At 40.6% G+C, this 13,089-nt stretch overlaps 1 protein-coding gene across 1 annotated transcript in view; it reads left to right on the top strand.

The window, feature by feature from the left end:
• The window catches only part of LOC138644543 (polypeptide N-acetylgalactosaminyltransferase 3-like), a 68,163-nt gene extending 57,478 nt beyond the window's left edge, over window positions 1-10,685 (top strand). The window contains exons 10-11 of the mRNA XM_069733070.1: window positions 1,317-1,469; window positions 2,169-10,685. Of these exons, the coding sequence (XP_069589171.1) occupies window positions 1,317-1,469; window positions 2,169-2,291 (276 nt within the window). The 3' untranslated portion in view covers window positions 2,292-10,685. The remainder of the gene's footprint in view (window positions 1-1,316; window positions 1,470-2,168) is intronic.
• The last annotated feature ends 2,404 nt before the right edge of the window (window positions 10,686-13,089 follow it).

Here is a 13,089-nt window from a genome sequence, read left to right as displayed (position 1 = left end):
GCTCTTACACAGCCTGGAGGTGTGTTTGGGGTCATTGTCCTGTTGAAAAATAAATGATGGTCCAACTAAAAGCAAATCGGATGGAATAGCATGCCGCTGCAAGATGCTGTGGTAGCCATGCTGGTTCAGTATGCCTTCAATTTTGAATAAATCCCCAACAGTGTCACTAGCAAAGCACCCCCACACCATCACACCTCCTCCTCCATGCTTCACGGTGGGAACCAGGCATGTAGAGTCCATCCGTTCACATTTTCTGTGTCGCACAAAGACACGGTGGCTGGAACCAAAGATCTCAAATTTGGACTCATCAGACCAAACCACAGATTTCCACTGGTCTAATGTCCATTCCTTGTGTTCTTTAGCCCAAACAAGTCTCTTCTGCTTGTTGCATGTCCTTGGCAGTGGTTTCCTAGTTTCTTATTTTACCTCTGTGTGGCATTGACCTGGTCTCTAATCTGAGCTGCTGTTAACCTGCGATTTCTGAGGCTGGTGACTCGGATAAACTTATCCTCAGAAGCAGAGGTGACCCTTGGTCTTCCTTTCCTGGGGTGGTCCTCGTGTGAGCCAGTTTCTTTGTGGCGCTTGATGGTTTTTGCCACTGCACTTGGGGACACTTTCAAAGTTTTCCCAATTTTTTCGGACTGACTGACTTTCATTTCTTAAAGTAATGACGGCCACTCGTTTTTCTTTACTTAGCTGCTTTTTTCTTGCCAAAATACAAATTCTAACAGTCTATTCAGTAGGACTATCAGCTGTGTATCCAGCAGACTTCTGCACAACACAACAATGGTCCCAACCCCATTTATAAGGCAAGAAATCCCACTTATTAAACCTGACAGGGCACACCTGTGAAATGAAAACCATTTTTATCGAAGCAAAAGGTGGCTACTATGACGAACCTAGAATACAAGACATATTTTCAGTTGTTTCACACTTTTTTGTTAAGTATATAATTTCCCATGTGTTAATTCATAGTTTTTGATGCCTTCAGTGTGAATTTACAATTTTCATAGTCATGAAAATACAGAAAAATCTTTAAATGAGAAGGTGTGTCCAAACTTTTGGTCTGTACTGTGTATGTATGTATATGTATGTACTGTATGTATTTATTGTGTGTGTCTGGTACTGCAGTATATCTCCAATCAAGACAATAGAGCTGAGCTGCACTATGACACAGCCCATAGGCAGGAGTAAAGATTTTTTTTCTAATCTTTGACCCCTTTTAAAGATTTCTTTTGCTTCGATAATAACATTATAACAAGCATAATTTCATTGTTTTTTAAATATATATATTTTTCTACTTTTTGTACATTTAGTACTTTGAATATACTCTAAGACATGAGATTCGACATAATATCCAAAAGGAACTGTGTCTTAGAGCTGGTAAAGAGCAGGTTCTCCTTAGCAAGTGTAATTACAAAGGCGGAGGCACAACGGTTCTATCTGAGGAAAAGTGGGAACTTCAGAAGGTAAGTTTTCCTAATTCTTAACTGGGCCATCTAAGGAGTAAGGTAAGATATCTCCTTATGGTGATTTAACACGCTGGCATACAGAGACTTATAGGGCGTGCAATGCTCCATGGGAAATAAAATATGCTAATTGCCTCGTCACAGAGGAAGAGAAAAGAGTCTCTAGCGCCACCTATAGGAAGTAGCAATGATATCAGTCAATGTCGACACTTTAAAGAGCTTTGCCACATGATAGCCAGTCGGGCTCCTACTTTGCACTGATGAGTGGCAAGAACCCCAAAACGGCATTTAAATCCAAACTAGACTCTCTATTTGGCAAGGCTGGCAAGATACCTAGTGGAATATGGTAATATATATTTAATGCCAATATTCCTTGTTTTTCAGTACTGACGTGGTTGCCGATGGTTAAATAGGTTTTGACTGATCACTTAGAGAAAATCTGTCCCATGTAGACTTCCTGAGACACGGAGTATTTTATTTAGTTTCTTTCCATATCGCCATCCTATTCCACAGCGCGTCAGACATTATCATGGGGAGCAACATGGCTGAGCAGACTCGCTGCTTAATAGGAGCAATGGTCAGACATGATAGTGTATTTTGTGCAATGGAGCAGAAAGAATTAGAATGGGAGTATTTCGTAACTGGAATAATATCGCGATCCCACTAAAGGCTCATTTTTCGTTTGCCCTCTCTTTCCAGGATCAGCTCATCTTCAGTGTTGCATATAGCATGTGCCTGACTGGGAACGGCCCTAACCCACGTCTTGTCCCTTGTAACCCTTCGGACCCTTTTCAACAATGGATTTTCCGACAAAGCACTTAAGAAAACGAGTAACCCTTTCTCTTTAGCACTGTGATGGAAAGATACACTGTACCGTCTCCTGCAGCCGCCGTCGTGTTACAGAAGAAAGAACACTCCGAACGTTGCGTCAACTGCAGATGCCAAAAGATTGTTTTTAAATCTTTTTTTTTTCTCTCTAATTTTCCTCTGTGTGTTTACATGATAGCTGTTAATCGGTCAAGTGGGGTCTCATAGTGTTTACAATGACTGCATGGAGTACAGGCTGGATCACGTGCTCCGAGTCCTAGCACCACAGGCTATTAAAAAAGGGGGGATGGGGAACGTGCCTTAACGAAAACCGCACTCAAAAATGTTATTTGTGGGCCTTTTATGTAGTGTTCATACGTGTTCCTTACCTCGACGTCGTAAAGGCTTTGTATTCACTGTTACACTATGGTTTCGACATCGTATCAACTGGTGGCCAGACTTTCTCAGACTCCACAACTTTTTGATACTTACGCAATTCTAGATGGGATGTGATGCGCAATAGCGAACCCCACATATTTATGGTACACCGATTTAGGGATTTATGATACACCCATTGAGGTCTAACAAAAATTTAAAAATGAAGGATTTAAGGAATATCCTTCCTGCCATTTTTGAGCTCTGTTTTCTAGAACCGTTTTATTATACAAAATGACCAGAATTCTTCTTTTAAGGGAAACTCCACGGAGATAATCAGATTGTTCGGTTATCTCCAGCAGTCCCACAGACAATATTTAGTGCCTATACGGGACCATCGCTCTGTTCGAGTGGTAAATTCCCATTTACCGATCGTTTGGCGGTCAGCGAGTTAGCACATATATTGTTCAATTTATGGTACAAGCCCCCTTATGGGAATTTTAAAAGGGGATCTGTTGGTTCTCCTGACCTGTCTGTTTTGGAATATTAATTGTATTTCACATAATATATCAATTTTGGAGCATTTTTTTTTTTTTTTTTTGAAGAACGCTGCCTTCTCTCATTAAAAAAAATCTTCTAATTTGGTGTTACCAGTTGGGGATGTGTCTGTACCCCGTCTGACAGTGTCAGCTGTGATTAGACAATATTAGTGCGCAGGCAAACGGCCATAGAAATTGGGACACAACGCTTGGACTGGCTGGCGGCTCTCCTGAACTTGGCGTGACCACTTCATATATTTCTGTGCAGCTGTCACTCTCAGATCGGGAGAGCCGCCAGCCAGTCCCTGCACTTATTTTTACGCTCTGTCCAATTTATACGGCCGTCTGACTGCTTATCTATAAATTTCTAGGAGGAGTAACAGAAGGACAGCACGACACCGAACTCCCAGGAAAAGGGCTCCAGAATTGTGATTTTTATATAGAATTCTGGTCTTTACTAAAATATATTTTTTTAATAGTTTAAGAGCACCAGAGTTTTCCTTTTTTTTTTTAATGTGTTTTTTTTTTAAATATTTGATAATGGCCTTATATTTAATTGATCGTGGTTTCTTTATACTGATGCCACTGATCAGGAAGCTATAAACACTGCCAACTTTTCGTTTTCAGAAGCTTTTTCTTGTAAGTAGCACAAGGGTCTATAGTGCTATTGTCCAATGAAGTGCACATCTGTATTACTCCGAGTGCTTTCATATTGCGTTTAGTACACGCTCCGTGGCCCCGTCGGACGCGGTCTACTACGTCTGGGTGTCCTCCTCCTGCAGGCGTACATTCCTGGAAATGATGCATGACAGAGTGTGCGTTCGCTCTGTTGGCACCATTACGGATGTGTTTTGCGCGGGTTGGGCGGAGGTTTGAATGTATGTCCCGATGGGGCCACTGAGCGTGTCCCTGTAAGCAATGTCAAAGCACCCTACCTGTACTTTCTGCCTACTCTTCTCTTGGGTGCTTTAGTAGGGGCTGTAAATCCCACCTAGAAAAGACTCCGGACTCCTCTTTGTTCCAAACTCCTTTCAAACCAATATATAATTGTACCCTCTTTGCTAATTGCAGCAGCTTTATTAATACGCTGGCACTTGACTGTTTTTGATACATCGTTGTGGTGATCTGACTCAGGGATATGCAGAACTGTTTAAATTGCATTTACCGTATTTCATTGACATTTTTTTTTTTGGTCCCCTATTCAGACATTCATACCATAGGTTAGAAATAGACTGTTGTGTTACTTTACTCTTGTTATCTACCCAACAATGTTTTAGGGATTATTACATTTGGTGTAAACAATTTGTTAAGGTATATGCCTTCTTCCAGAATGCATTGAAGGGATTGTCCAAGATTAGAAAAACATGGCTGCTCTTTTTTTTTTTTTTTTAAAACCACCTCCTTCCCCCGGTCACGGGTTGTTTTGCCATATTGCAATTAAGCTCTATAGAAAAGGGAGCTGAGCTGCGATATCACTCTATGGTCAGGGGTGGCTCTGAAATAATACAGCCATGTTTTATTAATCCTGGATAAATCCTTTAATATTACTATACGGTGCAGCTAATACTAGCCTTGTTTACTAGAAAAATGGAGACAAAAACCAGAAAAATAGGTTTTTAAAGGATGGCCTCATCTAGACTATCTTTTTAAATAACCCATTAGGATGTGAAACAGAGGTAAGCCCTCTGTGAGCCATTAAATAAGAATGGCTTCCACTCTGCCTGACTTGGTTGTCCATGCACTGTATGGTCACCATTTGCAATGACTGATACACGGCCTTATAAAAGCTCCACGTGCGCTAACTCGAGTACACTTGTGCAGAATTATTAGGCAAGTTGTATTTTAGAGGATTATTTTTATTATTGATCAACAACTATGTTCTCAGTCAACCCAAAAGACTCATAAATATCAAAGCTTAATATTTTTTGAAGTTGGATTGTTTTTTTTTTAGATTTGGCTATCTTAGGAGGATATCTGTTTGTGCAGGTAACTATTACTGTGCAGAATTATTAGGCAACCTAATAAAAACCAAATATATTCCCATCTCACTTGTTTATTTTCACCAGGTAAACAATTATAACTGCACAAAATTTAGAAATAAACATTTCTGACATGCAAAAACAATAGCCACCTTTCTTTATGATGACACTCAACAGCCTTCCATCCATAGATTCTGTCAGTTGCTTGAACTGGTTACGATCAACATTGCGTGCAGCAGCCACCACAGCCTCCCAGACACTGTTCCGAGAGGTGGACTGTTTTCCCTCCCTGTAGATCTCACATTTTATGAGGGACCACAGGTTCTCCAAGGGGTTCAGATCAGGTGAACAAGGGGGTCATGTCATTATTTTTTCTTCTTTGAGACCTTTACTGGCCAGCCACGCTGTGGAGTAGTTGGAGGCATGTGATGGAGCATTGTCCTGCATGAAAATCATGTTTTTCTTGAACGATACCGACTTCTTCCTGTACCACTGCTTGAAGAAGTTGTCTTCCAGAAACTGGCAGTAGGTCTGGGAGTTGAGCTTCACTCCATCCTCAACCCAAAAAGATCTCACAAGTTCATCTTTGATGATACCAGCCCATACCAGTACCCCACCTCCACCTTGCTGGTGTCTGAGTCGGAGTGGAGCTCTCTGCCCTTTACTGATCCATGCTCTTGCCCATCCATCTGGCCCATCAAGAGTCACTCTCATTTCATCAGTCCATAAAACCTTTGAAAAGTCAGTCTTAAGATAAAACATCAAGACTGGGCCAAGAAATATCTTATGTTTCTTGCTCAAAGGTGGTCGTTTTTCAGCCTTCTTTACCTTGGCCATGTCCCTGAGTATCAAACACTTTGTGCTTTTTGTTACTCCAGTAACGTTGCAGCTCTGAAATATGGCAAAACTCGTGGCAAATGGTATCTTGGCAGCTTCACGCTTGATTTTCCTCAATTCATAGGCAGTTATTTTGCGCCTTTTTTGCCCAACACGCTTCTTGCGAACCTGTTGGCTATTTGGGTTGAAATGCTCGATTGTTCAGTGATCACGCTTCAAAAGTTTGGCAATTTCAAGACTGCTGCATCCCTCTGCAAGAGATCTCACAATTTTTGACTTTTCGGAGCCCCTCAAATCGCTCTTCTGACCCATTTTGCCAAAGGAAAGGAAGTTGCCTAATAATTAAGCACACCCTATATAGGGTTTTGATGTTATTAGACAACACCCCTCCTGATTAGAGATGCACATCACCTGATTTACTGAATTGGTAGTTGGCTCTCAAGCCCGAACAGCTTGGAGTAGAACAACATGTATAAAGAGTATCATGTGATCAAAATACAACTTGCCTAATAATTCTGCAGACAGTGTAGATTCCTTTGGAGATCTTGCTGCACAGTGGAAATTGGTAAGAACCACACAACAAAGGAAGTAACTTAAGATGAAGGAAAACTCAAAAGAAGGGACCTTTAAAGTTAAAGGGGCAGTCCCAATCAAGCATGTTTCACGGTCCGAGTACTGAATTTGATTTCTAGGCGAACAGTAGGTCTTCTAACCCCAACGCAATAGTCTCATATACGCCTATGAGGCTATTGAGTTCAGGTCAAGAGATCCGCAGCTGGTCCGAGCAATCATGGCCGTATTCAGACCATAAGACTCAGAGATTTGAATTCAGTAATGGCAAATTATCACTTATAGCACTGTTCCCCAACTCCTGTCCCCAACTTCCTTAGGATGGCCCATGTGATAATTCCATCGCCTGTTCAATACTAAGGAAATCATGATAACCTAATGATTATTGGGGGTTCCCAATGAGCCTAAGAATAGGGCACTGAAATGCCCTGTTTTGATGAAGCTATTGACACGCATGTGCACCAATGCTCCGTTCACAATCTAAGAGACTTGTAATGGGCTGTTCTACCTAAAGTACGTGATGGCCTAACCATATTGCCAGATTAATGGAATGAAGTGCTGAATTTGGTGGAAATTTACAACATTCACTGCAGTTTATTCATCTTTTTAATCCCAAGATATTACATTGAGTTTGTTGGTATGTATCTCTACCATTAGCTGTAATAAATCACCAAATGGTGCAATTATAGGGGATAACTACAATGTTGTGTGGGGGGGCTTAAATCTCTGAAAAATAACTAAATCTTCTATCTCAACTGGATCCAGTGCAGATTGCTCTTTTGTCTACAACAGAAGTACTGTAATTCCCATCACAGGACAAGCTGTGATTATCTGCAGTGGTCAACTCACCTGGTCAGCTCATCGTCAGATGTTCTTCTGATGACACCACGTTAAAGTCAGTTTGCCACTGCAGCCAATCACAGGTCGCAGTGGTCTTGTAACAAGGGATCATTCTCGCTTCCGTTGCTGGCACTAACCACGGAGCGACCTGTCCTGCATTCATGGAGATGACAGCAAGTGACTATGGCTGCATTGTATTTAGCCCAGACAGCCCCTGTAAGGCTTTGTATACTGTAAAAAGTTTCTTTAAATATTTTTCTTAGAAACTAAATGGCAAATATATAATCCTATTTCTTTAATGATTATGCGGTAACTTGATTTCTGGATTTCTAAATTGCTGGTTATTGAATTATTTTAAGGTCACGTTGCAGATGCCGGTAAAGGTTACAGCAGAAATATCAATGTCCATGTTTTTTCTTACCGTTAGACCTTCTAAATCTCTGTTCCAAAATAATTGGCAATGACATTTATTTTTTAGGATTTAAACGCCTTGCAATAAGATTATCATGGAAGATTTGTTTTATTGTTTGTGCATTTGCTGTATTTTTTTGGTATTTTTACATTTGTGTCTTGCATTCCCATGTTGAGCTAAGACTTTCTTGATTTTTGTGATTATTCTCGAGGTCTTTTTTTTTTTTCTTCTGAAATGCCAAAGAGGCTCATTGGGGGGGTGGCTGGCTGCCCCTCTCCTGTGCACTATGTGTATATAGATTGTGTTAAGTTGTCCACTCTCAGAAAGGTGAACTTCATATTCTGTAAAATGGCTAAACTTGGCCTCCTAAGGTCCAAAGATGGCTCCCGGCTGCTGCTCCAGTCTTGGTGTTTTGGCTGCACTGGTGACATCACGTTGACCGCGCACATCACCGATGTAGCCAATCGTTGAGCTTAGCAGCTCGTGCCATCTACCTTGGCACAGACAACGAGCTCAGCTATTGGCTACGGTGGTGATGTGAGCTGTTGACGCGATGTCACCACAGCAGTCAAAACACTGAGACCGGAGCAGCGTCGAGAAGCCATTGCTGGATCCAGGAAACCTCCTCGGTTTGTTGTTTTAGGTATTTTATAGTGTATAGGGTAGACTTTCCTAAAAGTGGACAACCTCTTTAAAATCTCCACTTACGTCCTACTAGGCTCAAGAGGGACTTAACCTCATTTTACTAGTCGGGCAAACATAGAAACAAAGTGCTTATGAACTGAATCATATTACCATCCCTATTCCTCAACAGAAGGATTCAACCTCTTTCCTGACCCCTTTGGGAAGTATAGTATGAACTTTAACCAGTTTTATTACTTAGGTTGCAGTGGTAAGAGCCGTATTTCTCACAATACCCATGTAAAGAGTAGGTTTGAGAAAACATGGATAGCATGAAAGGTTCCTGATCCATGGATCTCATAGCTGCTTAAATGGAACCTGTTGTGTCCCCAAACATTATTAATCTGCATATATGGGGTTACTCTGTGCTATAATGCTGTCCAGGTGCCTCATTGAAAGTGTAGCTATCGGGAGAAAATGAACTCTCTTCCTCCCAAGAGCAGCCAGCTTTCAGTCATAGAAGCGTAGTTGCTCCTGGTTGCGCCTCTATGACTGAAAGCCGGCGGCTCACTGGAGGAATAAAGTTAATTTCCTCACAGTAGCCGTGCTTTCAGTAATGAAGCAGAACAGCTTTGAAACTCTACATCTGCTGGGGTTAATAGCTTTTCGGGAAATTACCACTTCCCAGTCAAGGCATAAATTATGGTATGCTTGTGGAATTGAGCAAAATTATTCAAACAACCCTGGTCTAGCAGCCATATTGATCATTTGTGGCCTTTAGACCAGAGCTCTGCAAACCTTGTTACCTCCTTGTTGGCTTTTCAGATTAGTAGGTCCCATGACGTCATTACAATTCGGCACAGGACTCTCGTAAGATGTCGCAACAGGCAAATTGAGGGTCCTTTGAATCTTGCTCAATTCTATATTCATGCCCATGCTACTAATATCTAGTGTGACACACACAGGTCCAGGTAGCTGCGCTATGGGGACTCATTAAAAAGCATCTATCGAAAAAGGGCTCGTCAACCAGGAGCTCTGAAGCCTATAGCTCTTGATAACCAGTGGGCTCCACTTTGTCATTATTAAAAATTAAAAATTCCCTTTTAATTATCTGCAGCCTGAACAGCAATGAAGGACATACTTTAATTATCAGTTATCAGTCATGTGTTGATTTTACTACAGATCCATATTTTTTTTTTTTAAATCGATTAATAAAAATGCAATTTTCATACTGGCCACTAGGCTTAATCATATTTACGTGCTTTTCAGCCACTGCATGAACATAGGTTGCAATAGACTGGCTCTGACTCATTGACTTCTACTGATGTATTTTCTTGACATGGTTTGATCTGGGCAAAGATTATTGGGGAGGAGATGAACTCTAACATCTATGGTAACTGATGGATCCTGAGTTACCTACTGTATATAGAGGCATTGCCTGTCATTAACCTGTCTGTGATGATATTGACACTGCTGAAAAATCTTCTTTACATAATAAGAAGTAATAATCTGGTATTGGGCTTAGTGAATAGTATGAAATTTTGAATTTTCTCAAAAATGTTCTTCAATAAGGATATAGAAAATTACAAATACCGGATTTAAACACTAGGTTATTTTTTGATGACTCCTTCCCCTTAAAGGATAATTCTAGGAAAAGGGACATGCTTTTTCCCTATGCTGTGACTGATGGGGCGGTGCATGGCGTGGCACATAGAATAAAAGGACACTACAGAGAGATTCTGTGTCATGGCCCTGCTCCTTACACCCTGTAATAGTCATAATACCAGAATCCATGTTTTCTGTATTGTTCTGCAGCAATAATTACTTGTTGAATTATAAGAAATTTTACCAATCTCTTTGCCTTTATTTATTACATTCTAGTTTATTTTGTTGCTCTTACCTAAATAATACATTTTAAGGGACCTTTTTATTTGTTGTTTCTTATTTCAAGCGACTGATCTTTTCCGTTCCGTATGTACAAGTATGATTCGTTTTATTTAATGTCGCCTTGATTAATGTGTAAGGGACTTAAAACTGCAATAATAAGGGGAGAGGTTTTGTATGAATTTTACTTTAAAATGTATATTTTTACCTTTTTTGAAGGATATATTAAAGGTCATATTGGCCAAAGGGTAAAAAAAAAAATGAGCTTTAAAATTAAATTTTTTTCTGTTTAATCTGTAACAAAGAATGGTGGAAATAAGCTGAAATAAACCGATAATTACCGTATTGTGAATTCTTTGTCTTGCTGCTTTAAGTCCTTGTTGTTTAATCTCGGGAGCTCTTCCAAGATCTACACATGAAATCAAGAGTGTCTTCCTTAAATGTGAGGCAAACTTTGCATAAATCGGCAGCACAATTTAATATAAGAAAATTCTGCTTTTTTTCTCCACTTACCAGTTACTTCTACCCTCCCAGCTACCTCCGAAACTTGTCATCCAGTCTGAAAAAACTCAACTCAGCCTTGCACAGATGAGGCAGACTGCCAGGTCCTTACATTGTCATGTTACACAGCCCATTCTAATCTACGAAGAGGGGAGGAGGAATGAGGAGCAGTGTGAGGAAACAAGCAGAGGCTGACACAGAGAGATCATACTACACTTTGACAAGTCTTTTACCTTACCTCAGAGCTGGATTCACATCTACACAGCTTAGTATTGCTATATAGTGTCCTCCATGCTGTTACTGTTTGTCTCTGTGTGCTAAAGAGTGAAGAGAAGATATCCATCCCCGTGTGCTGTGCATGGGAGATGACCCAGCAACAAGTGATGAGCGAACATACTCAGGTGCTAACCGAGTGTCATCGGCGTGCTCGAGAAATATGTTTGAGTCCCCGCGGCTGCATGTTTCTCCGCTGTTCAACAGCCACAACACACCAATAGATAGTCTATTTGTTAATTTATTATTCCTTTATTACCCCTTATCAGTCTGTCTAATTGGGCCCTAAGAAAGTTAAAAAGCAAGTAATGAGAAACTTCTACAAAAGTATTTGAGTGTTGTATTGGTTTGGATGAATTTCCAGATGGCATAAAAGAAGAAAATTGTGCCCAAATTTATAGATAACTGGATTGTTGAGAACAAAGACAAAGAAGGAATTAAACTTTTTAATGGAAGAGACACAAATGGCCAACAAAATCTTCACCTAGTTCTTTCCAGAGGATAGAACTTGCTAGGTTTCTGGTACTAAGGATAGACTCACATAAATCCCTGAGCTGGAATAACGATAAGATCAGTTTTCCTCCTGATTATTTGTTAGCTACTTGTCAAAACCGCAGTCGCTTACAAGATGTTAAGTGATTGGGTTGAGCAAATTTGAACTTTGCATTTTTTGTTTCCTTCGAAAGCTACAAGTTATTTACACAGGAAAATCTGTGTCTTTCTCCTCTGCTAAAGAAACAGAAGAATGGTGTACTATAAAAGTTACGTCTGTATCCTTAATCCAAAGACTCACTTGGCGATGTACCTGTTCTGTTAGTATTCTGTGGTCACTTTTGGCTTTGTGGGATTGAGTGGGAACAAAAGGGGGGAACACTTTAGGCCTTTTTTCCCCTTATATGAATACAAAATATCAGTTTTTATCATTTAAAGTTTCATTAGTGTATTTATCGTATGCAAAAAAAAAAAATTGCTTTAAAAACTTGGGTATAATAATATAAAATAATAATAATTTTTTATTTATATAGCGCCAACATATTCCGCAGCGCTTTACAAATTATAGAGAGGACTTGTACAGACAATAGACATTACAGCATAACAGAAATACAGTTCAAAACAGATACCAGGAGGAATGAGGGCCCTGCTCGCAAGCTTACAAACTATGAGGAAAAGGGGAGACACGAGAGGTGGATGGGTATAAGTCGACCAGAGTATATGCCGAGGAACCTAGCTTTGCCATGAAAAACTGTGAAAACTTATTAACTCAAGTATAAGTCGGGTATGCATTGTCCCCTCATCTCTATCCTGGTATGCATGGCTCCTGATCTCTGTCCTTGTATGCATGGTTTCTATGAAAAAAAACACACATCCTACTTACCTTCCCTGTGCGCTCTTGCTGCATCTCCTACCGTGCCAGCAGCTCTTCCGGCAGAGCGATCATGTGTTCCTGCTCATTAAAGTAATGAATATTCACTCCACACCTATGGGAGTGGAGAGAGGTGAATATTCATTACCCTAATGAGCTGGGGACACATGATAGCTCGGCCGGAAGAGCTGCTGGCACCTGAATGTGATGCAGCGAGGGCATGCAGGGAAGGTAAGCAGGATGTGTGCAGGAAGCTGGTGGCTGCGGCTGTAATTGTGCACACTATAAGAGAAATTAATATTGACTGCCAGCGCAGTGAATATTCATTTCTCTTTAGCAGCAGGCACAGGCTTTTGCCGTAGCCGCTGGATCCTGACTCTGTGACCCACTGCTCTGCCGCTCCCCCTCCCCCGCCGTCTGTCTGTGACAATGACTCGTTTATAAGCCGAGGGGGGCGTTTTCAGCACAAGAAAATGTGTTGAAAGACTCGGGTTATACACAAGTATATACGGTATATACTTTCCTTTTACTCATTGTAATATTAAGATTTCCAACTGTGTGCTGCCCATGATTTTAACTGACCGGTAGACTTTTTTTTTTTTTTAAGGGTCATTTTGCT

This window comes from Ranitomeya imitator, chromosome 7 (genome assembly GCF_032444005.1).
Source record: "Ranitomeya imitator isolate aRanImi1 chromosome 7, aRanImi1.pri, whole genome shotgun sequence".
NCBI classification, from domain to species: Eukaryota; Metazoa; Chordata; class Amphibia; order Anura; family Dendrobatidae; genus Ranitomeya; species Ranitomeya imitator.
This window is presented reverse-complemented; position numbering and strand designations above follow the sequence as displayed.